Source organism: Bacillus rossius (genome assembly GCF_032445375.1).
Source record: "Bacillus rossius redtenbacheri isolate Brsri chromosome 4 unlocalized genomic scaffold, Brsri_v3 Brsri_v3_scf4_2, whole genome shotgun sequence".
In the NCBI taxonomy this organism is placed as follows: domain Eukaryota; kingdom Metazoa; phylum Arthropoda; class Insecta; order Phasmatodea; family Bacillidae; genus Bacillus; species Bacillus rossius.
This window is the reverse complement of record NW_026962011.1, coordinates 38,966,275-38,992,664: the sequence shown is the minus strand read 5'-3', so window position 1 is coordinate 38,992,664 and position 26,390 is coordinate 38,966,275. Positions and strand designations below refer to the sequence as shown.

The 26,390-nt window shown below is 41.8% G+C and overlaps 1 protein-coding gene across 2 annotated transcripts; it reads right to left on the bottom strand.

Moving 5' to 3' along the window:
- Positions 1-1,299: 1,299 nt before the first annotated feature.
- Positions 1,300-21,330, bottom strand: LOC134541994 (D-altritol 5-dehydrogenase-like). Of its 2 annotated transcripts, XM_063385771.1 has the most exons (8): positions 21,203-21,330; positions 14,400-14,545; positions 12,950-13,077; positions 10,486-10,652; positions 7,136-7,333; positions 4,958-5,135; positions 2,202-2,309; positions 1,300-1,707 (listed from the first exon to the last, which is right to left on the bottom strand). In XM_063385771.1, exons 2-8 carry the CDS (start codon positions 14,535-14,537, stop codon positions 1,572-1,574), a joined length of 1,053 nt encoding a protein of 350 aa, XP_063241841.1. In that variant the 5' UTR covers positions 14,538-14,545; positions 21,203-21,330; the 3' UTR covers positions 1,300-1,571. The 2 variants fall into 2 exon arrangements, with proteins under 2 accessions (XP_063241841.1, XP_063241842.1); XM_063385772.1 differs by lacking the exon at positions 12,950-13,077 and having other exon boundaries at positions 21,203-21,324.
- Positions 21,331-26,390: the final 5,060 nt, after the last annotated feature.

The window sequence follows — 26,390 nt, the reverse complement described above, 5'->3', positions numbered from 1 at the left end:
TTGTCATTTCAAAGGTTCGCAGCGACAATTACCCGTCCATTAGCGCGGACCCAGTCTGCGCGACTGTGCGCTCGTATGAATATTTACTGACGGATTTCGTGTTTCATTTGCTCCGGTAAATAAAATCGGGACATGAACCGAGTTCAGCTCAACAGCAATTAATCATTATAAAAATAATCAAAACAGTAAAATCTCATTAGTAAGAGTACTTTTAGATTAAAAAAATTATTGAATTTACTTTGGGAACAGGTTTTTTGTAGTTACATTTTGTGTCGAACATAATATATGGTTTTATTGGAATAAAAGAAGGCGGGTTTCTGAATTTCACATTAATCTGAACTCCACGTCCAAATATTAAAATGTCCAATAAAAAGCGTTATTATTATTTTTTCATTTAAAACTACTAAAATGTAGGGTTATCCTGTCTTAAAAATAAAATATATGGTTTTTGGGCACATTATTATGTGAACATAGTTTTAAGAGTAAGACCACCTAAATAGCTAGGTTATACCGGAACTCCATAACGCTTGGTTAACTACAACATTAATAACTTAGTATACATAGATTTTAATTTGTAACTCACGACCTGAATGTCAGGTCTCTTAAATTATAACGTTCAGTTTGAAAAAAAAAAATTTTTATGAAAACCTTGTATAAGACGCAAGATATTTTTATATCGAGTTTATATTCATGGAATAATTGGCCCCATATTGTAATTTTTGTAACCATACATGACCACAGATACTAATGAGAAGATTGCGGCAACGGGTGTTGTGAGCTGAGGGAAGAACATTAGATATAGTACATAGTTTTGAATTACATTCTTTTTTTTCTTTCGAAATAACGTTTTAATTTAAATTGTTAAGGAAAGGGTGGACGTAATTTAACATTTCGGAATCTCTAGTTCGAAGTTAAAAGTTCTGGTGTGATGCTTATGTCATTATATTTAACTGACTATATTAATATTTAAAAGAGTTATGAAGACTTAAAATGTGAAGTTTTAGATAAAAGATTGAGTTTTGGTGCCAATTTTGTACACTTTAAGAACCTTAAACATTAAAAAAATCTCTATTACGTCCATAGTAAGAATATACGTATATTACACATTGCTATATGTATATAATAATATATGTAGTTAATATCTAAAGAAAAGAAAATCATTACTTTAAAATTATTTTTTTTTTTCCAGCACTACGCTATTTCCCATGACCTTTAGCCTCAAATCTGCACGTGGCCTGTCCAGTAGACCGCTGGCCCAGACAGTCTTGGAAGATGTAACTTGGACAAACATCTTACTCATTTTGTCACATTTATTTATTTATTTATTCCGTCATTCTGTAGTATGAGCATCTGCTCAATAATAGGCTTTAATGAGTTATGCTAAAACAAAAACAAAAATAAGCATAAAATATTCCGTTTGTCGCAAGTTAAATGCGGCAGAGGAATACAGTGTCAGGGAAAGTTTAACTTTTGTTTACAACTTTCACTTCTTCTCGCTGCGGTGGCAAAGCGCACACGACCTCAAGTATCGTTTTCTCGATACTTCGATATTCGGTGGTTCGCTGGCCTATCTAAGCGCCTTTCGGGAACTCGGCATCAACTTCGAACATAGCTTTCGATATCGACCCTTTGGCGAGCTCTTCGATTGCCGACTTGTACTCGGTCAGGCGAAATGTCTTCACTCCCAGCTTTTCGAAGTCGATGTATCTAGGAAAGTAACAGAACCACAGCGCAGTTAGTAAACTAACACATACACACACCATTGGCGTAGCTGTGTTCATAAAGTTAGGGGGACAAATAATGATTTTGATGTCATGTAAACCAATTCCCCTCTTACTAAGACGGGGGGTCCGGGGGTCCTCCACCGGAAAATTTTGATTTTAAAAGTGAAAAATAGCGCTTTTTAAGCAGTTTTTGTATCTAACCATTGGATACATCGATGTTAAAATTATTATTGTTTCCTTAAGATAAAATTTGATGAGTGAAGAAATTACAAATAAAGTTGGGCAGAATAATATCATGAAATAAAAATATCACGGTTTAGAAAGTTGGGGGGGGGGGGGAGGGGGAATTCCCCTCCGCCCAAAAAGTTCAGGGGGACACGTCCCCCCTGTCCCCCCCGGTTCCTACGCCCCTGACACACACACACGACAGCTTGAAAACGAATTCCTGTGCTAAGTGAAACGTCTTCAGTTTCTTACCTGTCACCCATCGCTTCGATGAGTCCAAGTGCCTTGTTGCAGGTGAAGGGGTTCCGATTCACCGCCTTTATTTTCAGCTCGTTTTTGTACATGTCGTACGGAGAAATGCTGAAACAAACAAAAGACATATACATTTTTGTAATCTTGCAAACTAAAAACTACTCTTGATGCAGTGTATGAGGTGTGTAGCCTTAAGCCGCAATAGTTATTAGAAAACCGTGAATATTCTTACAAAAAATGCTTATCCATTTTTGTGAAACTTATTTAAGAGGTTTTTTTGTCACTTCGACATTCGCCTTATAAACAACAATTTTTAGGAATTAAACATGGTGTTCTACAGGCTCAGTTTAATTGCACGAATTACATTTAAAATTATAATAAATAATGTGTTAAATTATGCATTTGGATGTAGTCTATATGTGAAGATTTACATACGATAAGTGTTAAATTAATGTCCTATTTTCATCACTACACTGAAACTTTAAAACGTAATCACGTCATTGTGCACATGCCTAATATTCGTCAGAGTATATTTACAACGACCAAGTACCTAAAAAAATACATGTAGGCTAAGCTACATATTGACAAAATCTCATCATTGCACATATTCTTACTGATTATATGGCAGTTACTGAACGCATGGTTCTGCTAGTTGTATTCCCGATAATTGATTTTTATTAATATTTCATTCAAGTATTTAATTGTAATACAATTAAAAATAACTCTTTAGTACCTATACAATATGGATTAATATGTTTGAAAACAAAACAAAATGTTTTTGGAAGGACTAACGTTTTGCATATTATTAGCGTTTATAAATTAACTAATTATTGAGGTAAAATTAACTAGCATCTGTGATAAATTTACGAATGCAATGCATGAGAAATATAAATAAAACTGTGTAAAAATACACCATCTTGTATGGCAAATTCACCAAACCATAGTAATTGTAATTGATATATTATTTTTCATTAACAGACGTTGGCGTAATGTTGACTGACATCGTTTGAGACTAAACACTGCCACGTAAATTTGTGTAAATTTTCAAAGTATTTTTCACGTTGTTGCACAGAATGTTTTATGCGTAGGGACTGGAATATTTTCGCTGTTTATGTTACTTTTAGGATAAACCCCACAGTCGTGTGCACACTTGGGAAGAATTTCCTTGCTCAGTGGTCGCTTACTTGAGAGATTTATAACCTGGGTAACCATACAACTGTGGGCCAATCATAGAAGCAGGTGAAAGGTAATCCTGTTTTAATCCCTGGATTCTTCTGGTCCCTAGATATTCGTAGAGGTGAGCATTTTTTTGTGAAAACATTTGAACGCCCATTAGACTGCAACAGTGGCGTAGCCAGGATTTGCGTATGGGGGGTGTTAAGAAGCATGCCCCCCCCCGTATTAAAGCGGGGGGTCCGGGGGTCCTCCCCCGGGAAAATTTGGATTTTAAGGTGTAAAATAGTGCTATTTTAGCAGTTTTCGGTACTTAAATTTAAATATTGTAATGGTAAAAATTTTATTAATTTATTAATTTTAATATGAAATTTGTTTGAGTGATGAATAAGAAATTAATTAAAGATTTGGAGCTAAGGGGGGGGGTTCGAACCCCTAAAACCCCCCCCTGGCTACGCCCCTGGACTGCAATATGGTATGTTGCCCGTGCCAGAAGTTTCTTGTTATTGCCGTAGAGACCGGGAAAAAAATTCGCGGTTTCATTTTACGATATGCTAAACTTCAATTGCATATAGTCTACCTTTGAACTGATTCGCTACTGACTCACTGTGTACTTGAAGGGTTCTGGGCCAGTGAGAAACCGTCAAACGAAAGAAGTCTTCTACTTGTAGACAACCCACTTGAGACCGCTCTCAAGTCAGCAACGAACGAACTGCCGTTGTATGCCCGAGTACACAGAGGACTGTGTAGTCTATCGTGAAGGTAAATTGAATCTGCGATTTTTTTTTCGAGTCCCCTAGTTATTGGCGGCCATCTGCGAGAGCAGCAACTGCCCCTTCTAACCGGGCCATGCTGGACGTGTTTGGTTGACTTGGGGGGGGGGGGGGCCTACGTTCTTTACTTTTTTGACGTGACAACGTCTAATAAATCGATGATAAAGGATAAAATAAATCTAATTTTAAACAAGCAAATACTTATCCTTAGCCTATATGTTTGTTTTAGGCAACATATTAGTCATAATGTAACAAATATGGCATCCATGTTAAGTGTCCCGTTACGCACATTGTTCCGTTACGATGTGTCCCGTTACGCACATTGTTCCGTTACACTGTGTCCCGTTAACCACATTGTTCCGTTACGCTGTGTCCCGTTACGCTCATTGTATCTACGCTTGCGCCACATCTATCTCTCTTCCACTCGACTGTTTATAAAGTGAAGTGAAAAGTAAATGTGGTTTTCATTGCTTATTACAACAACAATTTCGGCAACAAAGGTTAATTATTCTTGCATTTTAAAAATCTGATTACTAGCATAATTTCAAGTTTTTATTCTTTTTTTTTTATTAAAATGAAAATGTTTCAAATTTTATTCATAAAAGTATGCAATCATTTCAACAAATTTTTTGTTATGACGTTGTCACGTTAAACTATCGTCCGTTTCATTGTTGGTTCTGTTTGTCCGAAATCAGCTATATTCGATCTTGTTTTCTGAGAATGTTTTTTATCGTCATGTTTTTTATTTTTCGGAATTGTTGCCCGTGCCAAACACCGGGACGCTGCAGTTGGGCGGGGGTGGTCGCTCGCCTGATGACGGCCCGCGGAGGAGCGACCCCGAACAGCAGCAGGGTGCCGCCGGGCCCCAGCAGCCCCAGCGCGTGCTGCACGGCGGGCGCGTGGCCGCTGCAGTCCACCACCAGGTCCACCGTCCAGCCGGCCGGCTTGGCGCGCAGCTCGGCGGGGCTCACCACCTCGTAGCCCGTCCCTGCGGCATAACGACCCTTGTCGGCTCTCTCTCGCGCTCGGGTACCACACGCGACTTACAAACATCACAACTCAGAACAGTCAGAACTTAGAAACCTCGAAAAAAAATCCACGTAACTTTGAACTGTCATAAGTTAGATCGATCTAAACTTAGAAACACACAACTTAGAACAGTCAGAACTTAGAAACCTCGAAAAAAAATCCACGTAACTTAGAACTGTCATAAGTTAGAACGATCATAACTTAGAAACACACAACTTAGAACAGTCATAACTTTGAAACCTCGAAAAAATCCACGTAACTTAGAACTGTCATAAGTTAGAACGATCATAACTTAAAACTGTCATAAGTTAGAACGATCATAACTTAGAAACACATAACTTAGAAACACACAACGTAGAAACACACAACTTAGAAACGTCATAACTTAGAACCGTCACAACGTATAAACACACAACTTAGAACAGTCATAACTAAGAGCCCTGCAAAATTCGCGGTTTCGATGGCCTTCAGGATAGACTGCACATACTACCCCTGTACACTCGGGCAAATAACGCAAGTTCATTGGCTGCCGACTTGTAAGTCGACTGTCTCAGCTGGTTTGTCTGTGATTCGATCCTTTTTTGGTTGAGGGTTCATAACTGGTTGAGATTCGTCCGGATGAACGGTAAGCCAATAGCAAAATTATCTAAGAGGTATATGTGTTTGAATTCTAGCCTATCACCGGATGAATCCGCGAATTTTGCAGGTCTCTAGTGAGAACTAAGAAACCTCGAAAAAATCCACGTAACTTAGAACTGTCATAAGTTAGAATCAAACAACTTAGAACTGTCATAACTTAAAAACACATAAACTTAGAAACACGTAACGCAGAACCACACGACTTAGAAACGTCATAACTTAGAAACACACAACTTAGAACAGGCATAATTTAGAAGATCCTATCTTGTGTGTTTCTAAGTTGTGTGTTTCTAAGTGGTGACAGCACCCGCTCGCGCTCTAGTACGTTTCGCATGCATTCTGTACTTTTACCAAAACAACCAGATGCCAATAAATAAATTGTAAGACTACAAGAAAGATATTGTAACTTCGCACAACACACGGCTATAGTTATTCTTGCATATACGAAATACGCTTATCGAAAATTGGCGCACAAATTCATATTTTAATACATATTTATTTCCAGGAAATATTTTTTTAACAATGACAAAAGTCAAAAAGAATATTCAACATTTGGACATTATTTTATTGTATCATGCTTATTAATGTGGGAATGAACTGCGAGAACACAAAGCATTGTAGGGATAGGTACAGTTGTTTTCATGTAAATGAAGAAATTTACGAATATCTGTAATTTAACATGAATATTTCTGTTCCATTAAAAAAAAATTGGTTGTCTGTAAAGTCGGTTTACGGACGATAGTTTAACGTGACAACGTCATAACAAAACATTGATAAAATGATTGCATACTTTTATGAATAAAATGAAATCATTTTTATTGAATTATCACTATTTTGTATGGATACAAAGAAGGAGTGAAATGAAATCTACAATTTAATTCATAAATTTACTTTTATTTGCAGTCATTTATTCAAATATGTTTATTACTTTAACGAAGAGATTATTTTATTTTAATTATAACTTTTATACATGTTTGCCATTTAACTTCTTCGTATCTGTGTTATTCTGTTAAGGATAGGACGATGATAGGAAAATTAGGAAACGAATGGGAGTGTTTCAAGTTTAACGTGCCTCGAAAAAAGTCAAATCGATGGTTGTTCCGATCGAGTGGAAGAGAGATAGATGCGGCGCAAGCGTACAATGAGCGTAACGGGATACAGCGTAACGGGACACTTTTTCGTGCTTGCAGCCTGCGGTCGTCGATTTATTAGACGTTGTCACGTCAAAAACAATGAATGCAGAAAATGCATACCTAGAAGAAGTAGGTATTTAGTGTCCTTGTTGAAGAGTACACTCAACTGCCAGCGGAGGGCACTCACCCAGCTTGTGCAGCGCCCGGCGGCGACCCTCGAGCGGCTCGCTGACGGTGACTTGGCGGTGGCCGTGGTGGTGCAGCAGGGCCGCCCACAGGTTGCCGATGACGCCCGCCCCCAGCACCAGCACCCGGCTGCCCACGGGCAGGGGCGCCGCCAGCTCCCAGCCGTGCACGACGCACGACAAGGGCTCCATCAGCGAGGCTGCGGCACGAGTCGCCCCGTGCGGCAGCCGGCCTCGCGTCCCGGGAACACTCCGGGTGTGACGCACCACAACGCCGAAATACCACATTAACCACAACGCCGACAGCTAGAAAACTGCTGTGTACCACAACGCCGAATAACCACAACGCCGAAATAAACTAACGCCGAAAAATGTCATTGCAGGACTGACACAAAGGTTAGGTTAGACTAGGTTAGGTTAGACTAGGTTAGGTTAGACTAGGTTAGGTTAGGCTAGGATAGGCTAGGTTAAGTTAGGTTAGGTTATATTACGCTAGATTAAGGTACATTTTAAGAAACACACACAAAATTCATTCAGTTGTCATTTCAGCGTTGTGGTACACACAGCAGTTTTCTAGCTGTCGGCGTTGTCAATTTTGACATTCGGCGTTATGGTATTTCGGCTTTGTGGTAACGACCCTGTCCCCGGCTTACCCGTCCCAGGTGTCCTCTACAGTACTAACACTTCTCGCCTTAAATTTACGAAGAACTCTGGTTAGGTACAAATTATCTGGGAATCAGCGTGAATTTGTCACCCAGTAAATGTACGGGTACTATGTTCTCTTACTTCGAACATATATGCACAAGTAATCTTAGTAAAGTAAATGATAAAGACTGCAAAAAAAAACTAAATTTTATATTCCACTTGTGTGTGTTCACCCCTTTTCAACTGCAAACAGAACTCGTAAGTCTAAAATGGGATTTGTTTCTATGAAGAGTATCGTCTGAAATTATGTCGTACACTTCGTTTATTTGAGGTAAATTTTTCGTTACAAAGTCGGTACATTTATTTTAATGTCTAATAATGATGTTACTGTGTGTGCAGCAGTAACGTTTATTTTTCTATCCTTGTTCTGGGAAACTGGTATCGTTTGTGCGAAAAGTGCAAATTGCTCGCCACGCAGTAAATGCCGCCCCAGTGAGCAATACAATGAACGAAATTTGGTTTTCACCGTATAAGAATTGTAATTTAAAAAATATATTACACTTAAATATTAAAAAAGGCATAAGTAATGATTGGAGTAGTTTGAAACTCAAATTGTCTTGAAGCTACTCCAAAGAGATCATCGCAGAACTTCAATTAACGGTGATATTTTATCTAATCGTTACTTCATCCACAAGTTTTACCACGGTTGAATGTTAAATTTTGTTTCAAAATTCTGACTATACATTAAACATATTAAGCTTTCTACTCCCTTGTTATAAAGAAGAAGAAAAATACTTTCTCTTTCTCTATATATACATATTAATATATTTATTTATATAATTACTAATAATGTTCGCAGGCTTTCACGGCCATTGTCTGAAGTAGCTTGGCTTCTGGGTTGTAGCCGTGTCCTTTAACGAATAATTCACCGACGTTTCGGTCGACATTGCAGTCGCCATCATCAGGGAGCAGTTACCTGAGGGTGAGGTAACAGCTCCCTGATGATGGCGACTGCAATGTCGATCGAAACGTCGGTGAATTATTCGCCAAGCTGCTATATATAATTACTAGCCGTATAATGAAACTTGAAAACTACAGTTTCGAGTGGAATGTAAAATAGCAGATGCTGTTTTGGCGCATGTGACGTGCGACATGGGCACCGCGTGTCTGTCACGCGCGCACCACAAGCCGTGACCTGGGGAAGCCTTTTTTTCACAGACGAGAGAGCCTAACGCCCAATCGTGCATCTTCGGGGTTTTTTTTTTTTTTGGTTCATTGTAAAAGGTTAGGTTAGCTACATTATATATACTTTAAAACATTGTGGACGGTTTGTTTGGTTAGGACAGCTACATTAAAGATACTGTGAAATCATGTAAACGGTTTCCTAGCGCTGGATAGCTACATAATGAAAAAAGTTATTTGCTAAGCAACCATAAAATGATTTTACAGTATTTTTAATGTATCTATACTTACCTAATATAACCAACCATCCACAATGTTTTAAAGTATTTATTGTTACCATGTTGGTAACTGCCTCAACCGAGTGTTATTACTTGCTGGTCACTATATCTAATTGTTTTATATTTATTTAATTTATTTTTATATTGAATTAATTTTCTTTTCTTTTTGGTACTTAATTGGTAAATTTAATTCCTTGAACTTTTCTGAAATTGCACTGTCGAGCTAGCAAGTGTTAAGTTAGTGCACTATACTGCACGCTTTCGGTAATGTTCGGGCCGAGCCGAAGTTTTCCGAGTGGAATGCTCCGAGTGAAGGCCGCGAGGAACACTAGCGCCTAAAGACAGCAGACGTGCCTTGGCTGGTAGTACGGGCCTAAAGACAGCAGACGTGCCTTGGCTGGTAGTACGGGCCTAAAGACAGCAGACGTGCCTTGGCTGGTAGTACGGGCCTAAAGACAGCAGACGTGCCTTGGCTGGTAGTACGGGCCTAAAGACAGCAGACGTGCCTTGGCTGGTAGTACGGGCCTAAAGACAGCAGACGTGCCTTGGCTGGTAGTACGGGCCTAAAGACAGCAGACGTGCCTTGGCTGGTAGTACGGGCCTAAAGACAGCAGACGTGCCTTGGCTGGTAGTACGGGCCTAAAGACAGCAGACGTGCCTTGGCTGGTAGTACGGGCCTGTCTTTAGGCGCTAGTGCGAGGAACGAGGACTGCTCGATGTGACGCCGGAGTGGACGGACCGCAAGGGGCGGGTGCCTGCGCTGAACGAGCGTAGAGGTTTCGTCGGTCGGGGCGCGTTGGAGAGACGCGGCGTCATCACCGGAGTATTGCATTAAATCAATACACAGTACGTCTGTATGAGCCTTACTTTACGTGTGGAGCCTCATCGACCCCCTTCAATGTGTCACTTATATAATCATTTTTTTTAATCCCATACACACATGACGGGGAAAGGGTACATATAAGAATTATTTTTTTTTTGCTTCTCTGTGGCGGTGTGTGTGAAAGGTTATTTGTAGACCCCGGTAGCGATCAAGGTCATTGAGATTGCTGAAGGTCGGGGTTACATTATAATGTAGCTAACCTATCCTGAACGACCGCAAAATTTAATGCCACACCGATTTATACAATGAGATAGAACGGGAAAAAAAGAGGCGAGCATGAACTTCAGGGAACCTCTGGGCGTGGCTCTCTCGTCTGTGACGTGAAGGCGTGACGCGCGACCTGGGGAGGGGGGGGGGTGCGCACCTTGCCTCAGGCTCATGCCGGCGGGCAGCCGGTGCAGGTTCTTCTCGGGCACGAGGCACAGCTCGGCCCAGCCGCCGTCGCGCCACATGCCCACCGAGTGGGCCGCCGCGTCCACCTCGCAGAACTGGTACCGGCCGTCCTGGCAGAGGCCACACCTGTCGCAGCCCCTGCAACACCCCTCGCCGTCTTAGCCCCGCTGCCCGCCGCCTTTCCCCGCTCAGTCGTCGTCACGACGGGCCGAGCACGGTCCCACTGCAGTCAGCGGCGGAGCAAGCGGGGTGGCAGGGATGACCCCCCGCCAGGGGCGTCGGGGCAGGAGGGTTTGGGGGAGGGGGGAAGCCTACAACTCACGTAGTTTCGGTTCCCTGCAAGAATTTCCGAAGATTTCCGAAGTCTTGCGTTTCGGTACTAACGCCACTTCAGCCGCTAAACCAGAAGTTTCCAAAGAAAACAAAGCATGTTGTGACTGATCTAACATAACCTAACCTAACCCTTCGATTTTTTTTTTAATTTCAATTTTTTGAGAGGAAATCCGAAGTTGCACGAACGTAACCGAAACTACGTGAGTTGTAGGCTTCCCCAGGAGGGGGCGCCGCCGCGACGGTTTCGCGGTTACTGAAACCCTCCCCCCCCCCTCTCTCTCTCTCTTTTAATGCACGAGGGTGGCGCCATTTTCAAGTCTGGCCAGGGATGCCATTCACCTTAGCTACTCCACTGATCTGCAGTTCCCCGCACCTGTTTCCTTTACTTCTCGACGTCGAGTTTACCTAAGGTTAGGGGCGGGCAGGCATTTTTCGCGAGTAAATCTGAACGCCTATTTAGGATATACCCGCACCAGCTGTTTCTTCCTTGCGATTAGCGGCCGTCCGCGAGAGAAGTCGTTGCCTTTTTTTTTTTACTGACCTACCCGGGACGCGTTTGCTTTCGCACTGAATTACTCTGATTGGTGTTGCATCAATCGACATGTACCTGAAAGAAATTCACCCAATCACGGAACGCAGATGGTGCTACAGTGTTTTTAACTTATAACTTAAGTCTCGGAATCTTTTCGCGAAATATTCATGGCTCTACCAATGGTTTTTTTTCACATACAATAAAGTTACAAATATTTTTAGAGTTTAAAATTTAGAGAAATATTAAATTTTGAAACTGATATTATTTGTCAATTGTTTAAACAGACTGAATATATATAAAAAAAAATACCATCTGCCATAAATCTATCACTATTTCGAAAAATTCAAAGGGCACATATCAATATATAATTTTAAGCATTTTTATGTGTTAAGATAGTGAAAAGTTAGAAAATCAATAATGAAATAGCTCATGAATGAAGGATTTTTCGAGAAAAAAAATTTTTACAATGGATTTAGATGTTTTCTGTTTAATTTATTCCTTGAGTTTGGTCATTAAATCTGAGATGCCTGTACAGAATGGGCCAAAAGTCACCAAGTGGTTATAACTGTGAATAACTTTTCTATTTTTCATTATTTCCCACTGATTAACCCGAATTGTATTCCATACATAAGTGCAAACAATTTCCCATCCTTGATCTATAAGTATGTGAAAAATCAACGGAAACTAATTATAAATATAAAGTTATTTAAAGTTATAACCACTATTGACTTTTGGCCAACCATGTAGAAGCATCGCATATCATTATGTGTTATGGCTCTTAGTCTTAGTCATATGCTTTTAAGGTTAGGTTTGGTTTAGGTTAATGATAGATTAGGACTAGGTTAGGTTAAGGTTAGGGTTAGGTTGGGTTAGATTGGGCTGGGCTAGTATGGGTTAGTATGGTTTGGTTTGTGTTGGGTTGGATTGGGTTACTATGCATTATTATAGTTTGGTTTGGTTAGTATTGGTTGGGTTAGTATAGGAAATAGAAAAAAAAACTGTATTGAAAATTTAACCGACGATGGAGATAAACCCCGAACGAGCTAAAAACACCGGTACAGCAGTAACGTGACCTCTGGCGGCAAAGGTCAAAAACCGAAATCCAACAAAAAAAAAAAAATGAAAACGGGTGGCTATATTTGTGCTGGATTACAGATCGCATGGAATTAAATAACAACGTCGGTTCACAGGATGGGCTGTATTGCCGAAAGCATCATATGCAGTGGCGTAGCCAGGATTTGTGTATGGGAGGGTGTTAAGAAGCATGCCCCCCCCCCCCCCTCGTATTAAAGCGGGGGGTCCGGGGGTTCTTTCCCCGGGAAAATTTGGATTTTAAGGTGTAAAATAGTGCCATTTTAGCAGTTTTCGGTACTTAAATTTAAATATAGTAATGTTAAAATTTTTATTAATTTTAATACGAAATTGTTTGAGTGATGAATAAGAAATTAATTAAATATTTGGTGCTAAGGGGGAGGGGGGGGTTTGAACCCCTAAACCCCCCCCCCTGGCTACGCCCCTGATCAGATGACGGGGTGCATGAGCGGATCCAGGGGGGGGAGAGGGGGCTCACCTCTTGGGGTTGACGGCCACTCGGTCGCCGACCTTGACGACGCGCACCTGGTCGCCGACTGCCCGCACCACGCCGCAGAACTCGTGCCCCAGGGTGAGCGGGCCCGTCTGGCGACACGGGAAGCCGCCCTGCGACAGCACTAGAGCTGTAGCAAACCGCATGTATTCGGTACTGAGTAACGGGTGCGCCATCTAGTAACGAGTAACGAAACCTTACACACGGCTGCATTTCGTTACTCGCATTTTTCGTATGTTTCACGCATGCGCGCGCATGTTCGATGAGTTTACGTTACAAAGAACGATGTTTGTTTATTAAGTAAAGTATAATTTGGAAATTCGTCGTCCAAGTTTTTTACTGTTTATTAAAGGTATTGCGTGTGTAGACAAAGTTTGAGATTGACAGAAACAACGTAAGAAAGTATTTTTTACAAATTAGAAATATGTGTTTTTGTTTTTTACTATCGCGAATTTTCACGGGTTTTTTTTATCTTAAAAGAGATAATATAATAAAGCCGCTCTAATGAGATTTAATTGTTTCTTGGCTAACAAAAACTGTTAATTATCAAATATCGTTAATTGTTTATATTCTTTTTATTATTATTTACGCGACGTCATACTGTACGCGTACGCAATACGACTCGATTCGCTCCTGCAACATAACATAGCATGTTATGCGGTATCAGAAGTAACGATTAACGATACGATAGTAACGAGTACTAATTCTTATAGTAACGAATACATACGGGTACGCTTTTTTTCGTTACTTTTACACCTCTAAACAGCACAGCGGCGCACAGTGGGAGATTTGCCCGAAAACGTTGTCAAACTACAAATCGCGAACTTAAAATCCCGACCAAACTGGCGATGCGGTAGTAATGTAAAGATCATCCCTGCATGGGAAACCGGATAAATGGCAAGGAGAAATTCCCACATCCTGAGGTTTTCACGGCAGTTGACAAGTGAGGGTCGAGTGCGTTGGGCGGACCTAACTATGTGTTGAAGATAATTCCATGCTGTACTAAAGTGAATGTCGCGGCCGGGACCCGGTTACTTGCTGCATTCACACGCACGTCATCTCTGTTTCGTCGCAACGTCCATCGGCGTCGGCGCAACGCTCGCTGGTTGGTGCTTCTAGCGCGGTGTCGCCTCAAGGTGGCAAAGAAATGAAGATAAAGGATCTGTACCGGTTGTTTCATGCCTGAAAAATTACTTCGAAAACAGGCAGTTCAGACATTTTAACTCTTCTAAAAAATACAGTACAAAAAACGCAAGTGACTACATATTATGAGTTTATGTAGGTCCGCCATCTCTAGGACTTCCTTTCCAATCCCACGAAATTCCTCCTACCAAATGCCGTATACCTAGGGCCAAGATGTTTACACATTGAAAAAAAAAAAAATAGAGGTGCTAGATCTGAGGGCAAGAGTGACAGAGGGGACAGAGGCGCCCACCTGCATGGCGTGCAGGTCCGTGCCGCAGACCCCCGAGAAGGCCACCTGCACGAGCACGTCCTCGCCCCGGGCACGTGGCACGTCCACCACGCGCAGCTGCAGCTGGCCCGTGCTCGCGTCCAACTGCACGGCCTGCATCCTCCCTGCTGCGGGGCATCGCTCAGCATCACTCCCTCGGCATCACTCTCCTCCCGCTGGGACGGGGACGCGCCACAACGCCGAAATGCCAAAATGGACCACAACGCCGACAGCTAGAAAACTGCTGTGTACCACAACGCCGAAAAATGTCATTGCAGGACTGCCACAAAGGTTAGGTTAGGTTAGACTAAGTTAGGTTAGACTGGGTTAGGTTAGGCTAGGTTAGGTTAGGCTAGGCTAGGATAGGCTAGGTTAGGTTAGGTTAGGTAATATTACTCTAGGTTAGGTTAGGTTAGGTAAGGTAAGGTTAGGTATTGATTGTGGTATTTCGGCGTTAAGGTACATTTAAGAAACACACACAAATTCATTCAGTTGTTATTTCGGCGTTGTGGTACACAGCAGTTTTCTAGCTGTCGGCGTTGTGCTCAATTTTGAAATTCGGCGACATGGTATTTCGGCGTTGTGGTAACGACCCCGCTGGGACACGTCTGCTCGGGGTACTGCCTCTCCCCACACACCCCACCCCTCGGGTAGGGCAGCCTGCTGGAATTGTTTGTCAGCCTCATTCCTGCCTCTTGTTGGTTCATTAGATTACTAGCGCGACAAAGCCCCAATCTGTATAAATAAAAATGTTAATGTTCGTTCATTCAAAATCCTGAATATTCGGAATTACTTGACGGATTTCTTAGAATTTTTGACACGACGCTGTATTTGAATGTGCGCGTGTTTTTATATACATACATGTCACACCTGTGACAGGTAAAAAAGATAGGTAAATATATATATAGGTAAAAACATACTCCCAATGCCTTAGAATGACAAATATATATATATATATAACTTGACAGTTTTCGCTCCAGGCGGGACGTGTGGTGTGACGGATGTTGTTAAAGGGTCGGCCTGCTTATATTTTGGTTCCTATATACACATTTTAACACGAATATACCGAACGTACTCCTGGTTCTTTTGCAGACTAAAATAAATCACACTCTATATCCCTCTGTGTCTTTCCTCTGTGTGTGTGTGTGTATATATATATGTACGTGTATATATATATATATATATATATATATATATATATATATATATACTAGATAATGCCCGGCATGCGTTGCAATGCCTCAATCAATTTTTTAAACGTATACTAAGCATCTCTCTTTATCTCTCTAATTCTCTATCTCTCTATGTATAACTCTATAACTCTCTCTATCTTTCTATTTATATCTCTATCTCTCTATATATCTTTCTAGCGGACCCGACATACATTGTCCTGCCCAAATGTACTTTTTGTGAGATATGGATATGGCGGTAAGTATTTCTACGCTGGACATTTTTGTATCTTCTCATTATACATACCCCTCCTCTTGGGCACGCCACTGCCGTTACCAAAAACCTTTCCTATGGTTACGCAGAAGGCAACAACAATGCAAAAGCCCGTTGCCATGGAGGCTAATTATCAACAATGTTTAGTTTTTTGCTTTTAAAGCGTGTATTTTTAGTTTTTCTTAACTCAGAATCGATATAAAATATCCAATTGTGAATCTAAACCATCCTCGAATCCCCGTGAACTCACACACAAAATTTCATCAAAATCGCGTGCAGACAGACAGAAAAAGTACTGTTTTATTATAGTAAGATAGATAGATTATTCTTACATGTTCGCATCCATGCAGTATATGAAAAATCAGCATGCATAGCCCCACACCTATAACTATACGTATCTGCTGCCCACGACTTTTTCCGCATGGAATTTTGTATTATCTTGCACCATTTAGAAATTTAAACATTATAACATAACAGTTGATGCAGTTGTAGTAGTTTTCTTATGTTCACAAATGATAATTTTTCTCACCTCTATTTCAGTCTTTGCAATAAAAATATGTTACTACCTAAATTTTGAGTAAATATGTTTCTACTTTCAAATGTAATGACGGGAAGACACTTCATAAAATGTCTTTGTAAACCACATTTACTGTTTTTTCCGTCTCGAGCTAGAATGTAAAGATTGTCTGCATTACTGACCCGCGAGCAAGCTACATACGTTTCAGAGAGACAGAGAGTGAGAGAAAGACACCTATTGAATGTCTATCTAACTAATTTTTTTTTATGAGAGTATATATTTTAATTAAATAAATCATGAAATCATTCAACGATAACAGCTGTTTATTTAATTAGGCGGACGGGTTCGCTCCAAGGAGAAAATTGACGCGGCGAGACCTCGTGGACATAGAGAAATGACACACACTCACTATTTGTGTGGCTATGAAACATGATTTTTTTCTGCAATTTAAATTGTAATATACAAAAAGGGTATTGAAAATTGAAACAAATATGGCGACACTATAAACTGTCAGGATCTTTATTTTTTTCTTACTCTCTACTTAGTTCCTTACAATAGCAAAACTTAATGGCTTCTAATAATGCGTTGCAATTTTTGCTTATAAAGCGTGTTTTTTTAGTTTTTATTAACTCAGAATCGAGATAAAATATCCATTTGTGAATCTAAACCATCCTCACTATTTGTGTGGCTATGAAACATGATTTTTTTTTCTGCAATTTAAATTGTAATATACAAAAAGGGTATTGAAAATTGAAACAAATATGGCGACGCTATAAACTGTCAGGATCTTTATTTTTTTCTTACTCTCTACTTAGTTCCTTACAATATCAAAACTTAATGGCTTCTTATAATGAGTTGCAATTTTTGCTTTTAAAGCGTGTTTTTTTTAGTTTTTATTAACTCAGAATCGAGATAAAATATCCATTTGTGAATCTAAACCATCCTCACTATTTGTGTGGCTATGAAACATGATTTTTTTTTCTGCAATTTAAATTGTAATATACATAAAGGGTATTGAAAATTGAAACAAATATGGCGACGCTATAAACTGTCAGGATCTTTATTTTTTTTCTTACTCTCTACTTAGTTCCTTACAATATCAAAACTTAATGGCTTCTTATAATGAGTTGCAATTTTTGCTTTTAAAGCGTGTTTTTTTTAGTTTTTATTAACTCAGAATCGAGATAAAATATCCAATTGTAAATCTAAACCATCCTCACTACTTGTGTGGCTATGAAACATGATTTTTTTTTCTGCAATTTAAATTGTAATATACAAAAAGGGTATTGAAAATTGAAACAAATATGGCGACGCTATAAACTGTCAGGATCTTTATTTTTTTCTTACTCTCTACTTAGTTCCTTACAATATCAAAACATAATGGCTTCTAATAATGCGTTGCAATTTTTGCTTTTAAAGCGTGTTTTTTTTTTTTTTTAGTTTTTCTTAACTCAGAATCGAGATAGACTATCCAATTGTGAATCTAAACCATCCTCGAATCCCCGTGAACTCACACACAAAATTTCATCAAAATCGGTCCAGCCGTCTAGGAGGAGTTCAGTGACATACACACGCACACAAGAAATATATATATAAAGATATATATATATATGTATACACACACACACACAGAGGAAAGACACAGAGGGATATAGAGTGAGATTTATTTTAGTCTGCAAAATAACCAGGAATACGTTCTGTATATTCGTGTTAAAGGTACCAAAACAAAAGCAGGCCGACCCTTTAACAACATCCGTCACACCACACGTCCCACCTGGAGCGAAAAATGTCAAGTAGATGGCAAAAAAAGAGGAAGTATGTCTCACCTGACGTATTTTCAACTATTCAACTCTTCGGGGATGGGTTTTCAACGTCTGCTAACACCCCCGTTGTTTGGTGAACTCGCTATGGATCCCTGCCAGATTACGAATCCACAAGAACGGATTGATTATATAGAATTCACAGAACTCTGTTTCAAAGCCCCCTCTTTGAACGTCGCCTCAATTCGGTCACAAACACACAAAACCAATGGTAAACAACGTTCTAACCGTCGGACCCATGCGGCAAAGAGAGCTTCTGCGGTACTGAGAGCGGACTCGTCAAGTTGAGACGGCCGTTCGTCCACACAGCCACAGTTCTCGCACCTCTCCAGATGCACGCGAAGCCACACGAGATCTCCTGCGTCCAAACAACCAGTGTTACAGTGTTACAGTCTCACAAGTCTGGCGCGACGGATCGTGTAGACGCTACTTCAGAACTGTGCTGTTGTGTGGCTGTCCCTAATGATCTTGACCTCGCCGTTAACTAGACAATTAAGAAGGCAAATAAGGGCAAGGCACTATAAAGACTAGGTATTAAGCGATTGGAGCACGGTAAAGAACGGTCACCGCTCAGAAAACAATGAATTTTGGATCAGTTGCTTACTAAAGTGCATGGGCGTCGCAACCGTGGGGGGGGGGGGGGGACGGGGGGGACACGTCCCCCTCAATAATAAAAGTCTTCCATTTCGTCCACTCCAATAATATATTTAGTTTCGTAGTTATATTATTAATATGATTTCTGTGATACAACCCATGTGTTGCGCAAGGTGCATTTAGTCCAATCGTGGTAATGTGAGCACTGTATTTTTACAAATTAGTTCACTGAAAATATTTTTTATAAAAAATAAATTATATATTGCAACCATAACTATAATTAGAATATTTAGGAAAGAAAAATGCCTAAAAACCACCCTTTTGCACCTTCAAACCCCAAATTTTCCAGGGGGAGGACCCCCGGACCCCCCACTTTTTTCCCAGGGGATGGATATTCCTCAACAACTAAATCAGTTTCAGTCCCCCCCCCCCCCCCAAAAAAAAAAATATATCTTTCCGACGCCCATGCTAAAGTGTCTAGATGGCTCTGTAGGTCGCAGTTATTGTGAAGGCAGGTCAGGAGCTTGGTTCCAGCGCGTCAGTGGCGAGCAGGCCTTAGGAGGGTGACGATTTTGCTTGCGCTCGCTCTGCGGCCTGCCATCTATGACATTGTATCCCGCTATACACCATTACCCCCTTTCCCCCCCTCTTCGTCCTGGTTATCATCATCTTCGTTCCCCATTCCTAGCCTTCTCTTCCCACGCCCGGCAGCGACCATGCTGGGCTCCGCCTGACTACGTAGTTCCAGGAACTGTCGCACCTCAGCGCCACGTCGCGGGGACATTCATCCCGGCAATGAAAGTTTTACACGCAGTGCTAAAACTACCACTCCAGTATACGTGTTTTGAATCAGATCGTGTCAAAACCAAAAGAATACGAGAATAAATACCCAATTCAGTGTTGTACCACCTAGTATCTTTTTAATTTCATTGAAATTCATTTTTTTGAATATCTTTTAAAATAGAATAGCAATGAGCCATGGATAATTTCAAAACTTAACTGCAAATTTAACAACCAAAAATTATTTTTTATCTGATTCTTGTTACGGCAGTTTGTTTGTACACTCATTACCCAAACTACACTTTATATTAATGTTCTTTAAGTTATCTCATTTTATTGTAGGTTCGGCAATAAAATAAATACGTTTACAAGCCCATAAATCAGTTAAAAATTTATTTAAAAAATAACTAATGTATATTCATTACTTAAAAAGAAGAAACAAAAGTAAATATGTACTGTTCAATCAGTTTCGTCGCAATATTTTCCATGCACCAATCGCCGCCATTTTTGGTCTCGCACGAGGAGCGCCGACTCCCAACCAGCGCAGCCGCTCGCAGCGGTAAAATAAACTCGTAATTGCGAAGAATCTAACCAATCAAACTTCTTGAAACTTTTATGTTCTGTTTCATAAGGTACAAAGCCTACAATGCTCAGTTTTAACACGGCCGCAAAAATATAATACACTGCGAAGCGGTCTTGATGTTTTTAGGGCGATTTGATCAACTTTCTTCATCGAATCGTATTTGAAATCCTAATTGCTCTAGGTATGTAATGTAAGCATATGAAATGTGCAGTAAGGGTCAAATATCGAATCGAAAAAATCTAATTGCGCGCGCTTCCCTTTATTTCCTGTTACACAATTCCGTTGCATTCACAAAATTACTCCCACCAAATGCCACATACCGAGAGCTAAGATGCTACACGTCAAAAAAGGAGAGTCCCTATATCGCAAGAAAGTGTGCACATTCACGTTGTTTTAAGTAATAATGGTGGTTTATTGGGCCTATATAGTACTCGAACATCATCATTGTGTGTTTCACGTCAGAAATAAATTCGGCATGCTGCTTAGCAGCCCTACTATTCTTTACAACAAAACCACACCCAGCTTCTAAAAATATTCAACAGTTGAGGTTAGGGGAGACATTTCGGCGGGAGGTGGCTGTGGTGACAGAAAAGTAAACTGAATAAGGGATTGCTCCCTCTTTTGGTTCGGTAAGCCAGCCCCTCCTAGCATGAGCCCTACCGGCCCGGGGCCCCCACGGGCGTGGATACGGATCACGCCGTGTACTCGAAACGGGAGAGTTGTTAGAGATCCAGCCATGTCCAGAGGCCGAGGCTACCCATCCCAGCTTAGACACCACCTTCACCCCCTGCCACGCTCATCCAACCATACAATTGGCTGCGTCCTGAGCTCTTAGACGTTGTCAGCGTTGCTGGCGCCTACCCCCGATCTCCCACATCACGCTGGGAGCCCTCAATCACCCAGTGAACCCGTGGTCCGGTGGAGGGGCTATCCAAACCTCTGCTAGGCTAGTACCGGAGCTGTGTCGTCGCTCGGGCTAGAGAACCCAAGGGGGCCTGCTCCAGTCCAGGGCCAGCAAGAGGGGGCAGGGGTGTGCCGGGCTACTTACTGGTACGCCCCGCTCGCAGCTCGCACCAGCACCAGGCCGAGGAGACCCGCGACTGTCGCTGCGCTGTGCTGCGGCGTGGACGCTCTCGCTATCGCCGCTGTCCATGTCGAAGGTCGGCTCTGCCCGCGGGACAAACAAGGGCGCACAGGGACCCTTGCGTAAGGGTTATCTGTCCCGGCGCGACCCGACTTGCGCAAGCAGCGCCTGCCTCTCTTACACAGCGTCTCGCCCTCGGGTATCCGCCATTAGCGCGGTCTTTGTATCAGGCGTGCTTTGCTGACAGATGCAAGCCATAGAGCGCAAACGTTTCAGACACAACATTGTAATGTAACTAAAAAAATTTAAATTGTATCTTAAAATTTGCATTTTGTAAATAAAATTTGGGATGAGAATTTGCGGAAATTCATTTTCAAGGGCATCATCTGATAATATTAATATTTTTTATTTCTAAGAAGACGTAATCAAAAGACGCCATCTTGGTTACACCCTTTTTTGCTAACTGTAATAATACTATCAGTAGTAACCATTTAATTGTCTGATAAAATCAAGAAATAGTATACGTGACTGTCCATGGCAGGAGCGACCTATTCTCAGACCACGATCTTTGCAGTCAAGCAGAAACAATTAACCATTTCAGTCTCACTTTGTCAATTACTTTAAGATAGGAATTATTTATTTATTTTTAAATTCAACTGTTTTTTTTTCTATGTAATGTCATATGTATATGTTATTTTATGTAAAAATAATCTTGAGCCAAAGTTATAATATTAATGTACAAATATTATTGTTGTAATATAAATTATATTAAAATTAATTTTATTAATTTCATAACCATAGAGTATTGTTACGATCGCGCTTGGCTGCAGTGCTTGGCGTCGCCGCGCTCGTTCGGCCTGTCTGCGCCCCCTTCCACCTGCTTCCTCTCCTTGGTATCTCGTGCCATACTATCTCGCGACATCCTGACTGTCGCGGCGCGCACCTGCCTCAGATCAAGTTACTTAAGGGAGGCCGCACTGCGGAATGGAGGGACTCAGACATGTTTATCGGTGTGTTTTGTGGGAACCCGACGCTTGTTGAGTTTATCGGCGTTCTTTGAGCAGCCGCCGCGTCCTTCGAGGACTCATGACGCGTTTCTGGGCATTTCGACGGCGAAGGTCACGCGATATCTTGGAGACATGCCCGATTGTTCTGGACAGGAACCCAAGGGCTATATAAGGAGGTTGGCCGACCTTCGAGTTCAGTTCAGTGGGGAGTTCTCCCGCGGCGGAGTTTCCGGGCGATAGTGCCGCAGGTGCGGCAGAGTGGCGAAGTCCTTGGACGAAGGTTCCAGGGCAGGGAGTGAGTGAGTTCAGTGGAGTCGGGAGTTTCCGGGCGATAGAGTCGCGGGCGCGGCGGAGTCCCGAGTGAAGTTGCGAGCGAGTCGTCGAGTGGGATCTCGGCGAAGGGTGTGACGGCGGCGGCGGAGTGCGGCGACAGAGTCCCGCGGCGGAGACCCACGAGGGGTGCTGCGGCGAGAGTTGCGCCGGAAGTGCGGCCCAGCGAGGTGTGTGGAACGAGTGACTGGGGAATAGACATTTCTTTAAGTGTAGTTAATCATTTGCCATTTTAGAAGATTAATTGTAAGTGACAAGTAGTGGTAATAAATAAAACTGTGTGTGTGATAAAAATCTTTAATTGGGCTATCCTTTACGAACCCGCGGTAAATCGTAACAGTATGATTACCTCTAGAATGTAAGTACACCGTAACCCACTTTATCAAAGTTTGATAAACTCCACGTATCATTGAGATATAAATTGACCGCTCCAGTGTACGAATAGACTAAAAGAATTAAGGTGGTTACTGCGAAAGAATTGTAAACATCGTTTGCAAATAATTTTACAACTTACCAATTAATAGTTATTTTGTGAGAAAAAAAAGATTTTTCTGAATTTATTTGCTTCAGAAAATACTAGAAATTGTGGCCTTGTAGCCATATTATGCACTTTTTTATTTGCTTGTGCTGATTTAACGGTAAAAGCCTATTCACCTTTACATTTGTTTATTACAGTAGGCCTACATATTTTAGTTTTATATGGCTTTTCTGTATTTTTATTTAAATTATTTTTTTATTATTTTGTTATGTTATATTAATATTTTTTTATAGTTATTTGCGAGAATGAGACCGTTGTTGCATGCTATGACCGCTTGGGAGCGCGGCCGAGGAGGCTAGTGACGTCACGCGGAGTCGTGCGCTGGGCGTGGACGGAGTCGTAAGGCGTCAACGGGTGGTGCTACGGCTATCACCGCTAGGCTTCCGATTACGTTACGCAAGGTAATGCGCTAGGCCGATATCTTTGTTACAAGTGAGTTCCAATACTGGTCTTCACTATCGCTTCGAACAAGCTGTGTGCGTGAATTTTTTTTTTTTTTTTTTTTTAGTGCACAAGGAGTATTAACGAAAACGTAACTTATTGTGTATAGCAATCGCCGGCATTACGTAATTCACGTACTTTCGTCAAAACGCCTTGTAGCCTTGGCCTACATTTGTTGGACTAGACTAGTGCATTTTCACTATACGAGTAAATGAAATTTTTAAACCACTTTGTAAAAACAATTTAGTTAATGACATAATTTTTTTTTGAAAGCCTATGCACGTGAGTCGTCCTGGAAACTTAATTTGTTTGCGCGCTGACGTCTCAGCGATGCGCTGCGTCCAGTCACTGACTCCACTCTGGGTTGGGGCTGTCACTGTGCTGAAGACAGCTGGTTTCTACGAACATCATCGTTGGGAATGACGTCAAGCAAATTATAAAAATAAAATATCACCTTCCAATATAAATTTTAAAGACACTTTAGTATGCTATTGTGTAGGTACTGAGCAGTAATCGAATTAACCTAGGCCATTTAAGTTTTATTGTAATATTTAAAGTAAACTATTGAAATATAGATTTAGTATAATATTGTTTATTTTCACGTAACCAGGATGTTTAATAATTATAGTAATGTTCGCTGAGAAGCTTTATGCGATATCCAGAGAACTAGTCACGCCGATTGTATATCTTTGTAAGCTGGCTGATGGTATATAAGTACTGTTACGATTTACCGCGGGTTCGTAAAGGATAGCCCAATTAAAGATTTTTATCACACACACACACAGTTATATTTATTACCACAACTTATGTCACATACAAAAATCTTCTAAAATGGCAAATAATTAATTACACTTAAAGAAAGGTCTATTTCCCAGTCACTCGTTCCACACACCTCGCAGGGCCGCACCTCTGGCGCAACTCTCACCGCAGCGCCCCTCGTGGATCTCCGCCGCGGGACTCCGTCGCCGCACTGCGCCGCCGCCGACGCACTTGCCTTCACCGAGGATCCGCTCGACTCCTCGCTCGCAACTTCACTCGGGACTCCGCCGCGCCCGCGACTCTATCGCCCGGAAGCTCCGCCGCGGGAAAACTTCCGACTCCACTGAACTCACTCACTCCCTGCCCTGGAACCTTCGTCCAAGGACTTCGCCACTCTGCCGCACCCGCGACTCTATCGCCCGGAAACTCCGCCGCGGGAGAACTCCCGACTGAACACTCCGAACTGACTCTCTCTCTCTCTCTGACGACCTCGGGGATATATATAGGCCCCGGCGCAATTCCAGAACTCACGAGAGCGGCCGGGGCCAGTCGCGTCATCGCGAGCCGTCCCGACGGCAGAAATCTCTCGAAAACACGTGTCGGCGGCTCGCGCAACTCCGCAGCTGGCAGGTTTCGGATGTCAAACTAACAGTGGCGCGCGGGGGGAGCGGAGGGCTGGAGGGAGATAAAGCGGCGACCCAGGTGCGTACAGCACATCTCATGTTACGGTGGCATGTGATGCAGCCCAGCTAGCTCTGCACCTGCGCGTGACGTGGCCTTGCTAATGTTCGTAACAGTACGTTGTTTTCTTTAATGAGTCATATATTTGCTAGTTTTAGCGCTCCCCTACTTACGGTCTGGTTTAGTGAACTCAGTACGTTCACGTGGTACTCTGATTGTAAATTCTCTGATTTTACTAGTAATTTTTCCCGGCACTTGGATCGTGGGCGGCGCTTGGGTCGGCATTTTTTTTGGCTGCGCGGGGGAAAAAAAACTAATAAATTTGTTTTCCCATTTTGCCAATTTGTTTTAAGACCGTCCACAGGGTTTCGGGGACGTCACTTTTCTTGTTAGCGGGAAGAATTTGGAATAAAGGTTGTATGTGTGCCCTATAACTAAAGGTGCACACATTGTACGTTTGTTAAGAATAACTCTGGTTAGTTTACCTTCAATTTTATGTAAGATTTGTTGTAAAATAAACTGTTGTAATATCCCATTGAATCTGTGTTTCTTTGTCGGGAAACTGTGAAGCGGACCGGATGTGGCCGGTTGGTCGTCACCGGCGCGAGTCGTGTCGGATTCCTTTCCCCCGGCATCCGTGAATCCGTGAACTGTCTGTCTCCGAGCGACAGCCGTCGGCGATGACCTCGCTCGCCTCCGGACGAGAACACGCCTAGTCTGCGTCTGCGCGGGCGGCGGACACGGCAGCCAAGTCGACTGAACAACAAGTTACTAACCCCCGCTACGCGACCAACTATCGGTGTGAGTACCTACTCGCTGTATGAACACAGCAGTGCCGATTATCACAATGAAGCACACTTGTAACTACAGTGAGTGTTTTTCCAGGTAGATTTCGAAGAACGACTACCTTTTGTAGCCGTTACTTTTTATATATATAAATTTTGTGGGAACGATAACTGCCGTAATTTTGCACCAAAAACTTCCAAACTGATACATAAAATATAACTATGGAAAATCTCGGTCAATTTCGTTAATGGGCATAAATGGGGATCTTTTGACGTGACAACGTCTAATAAATCGATGAACGCCGGCTGCACGCACGAAAAAGTGTCCCACTACGGATGTCCCACTACGGATGTTCCTGTTTGCTCATTGTACGCATGCGTGGCATCTCTCTTCATGCTCATTGTACGCATGCGCGGCATCTCTCTTCCATTCGATTGGAACGACCATCGATTTGACTTTTCAATCATATTTTCGTCGTTTGAATTATTAATATTATGTAATTTAACGATCGTCCACCGATTTTCAGCACAATCGGTACGGTTATTTAAAAGTAATGTTGAATATTCAAATACGTTTTGAACCAACAATGGTGTTTTACAGTTACACATAA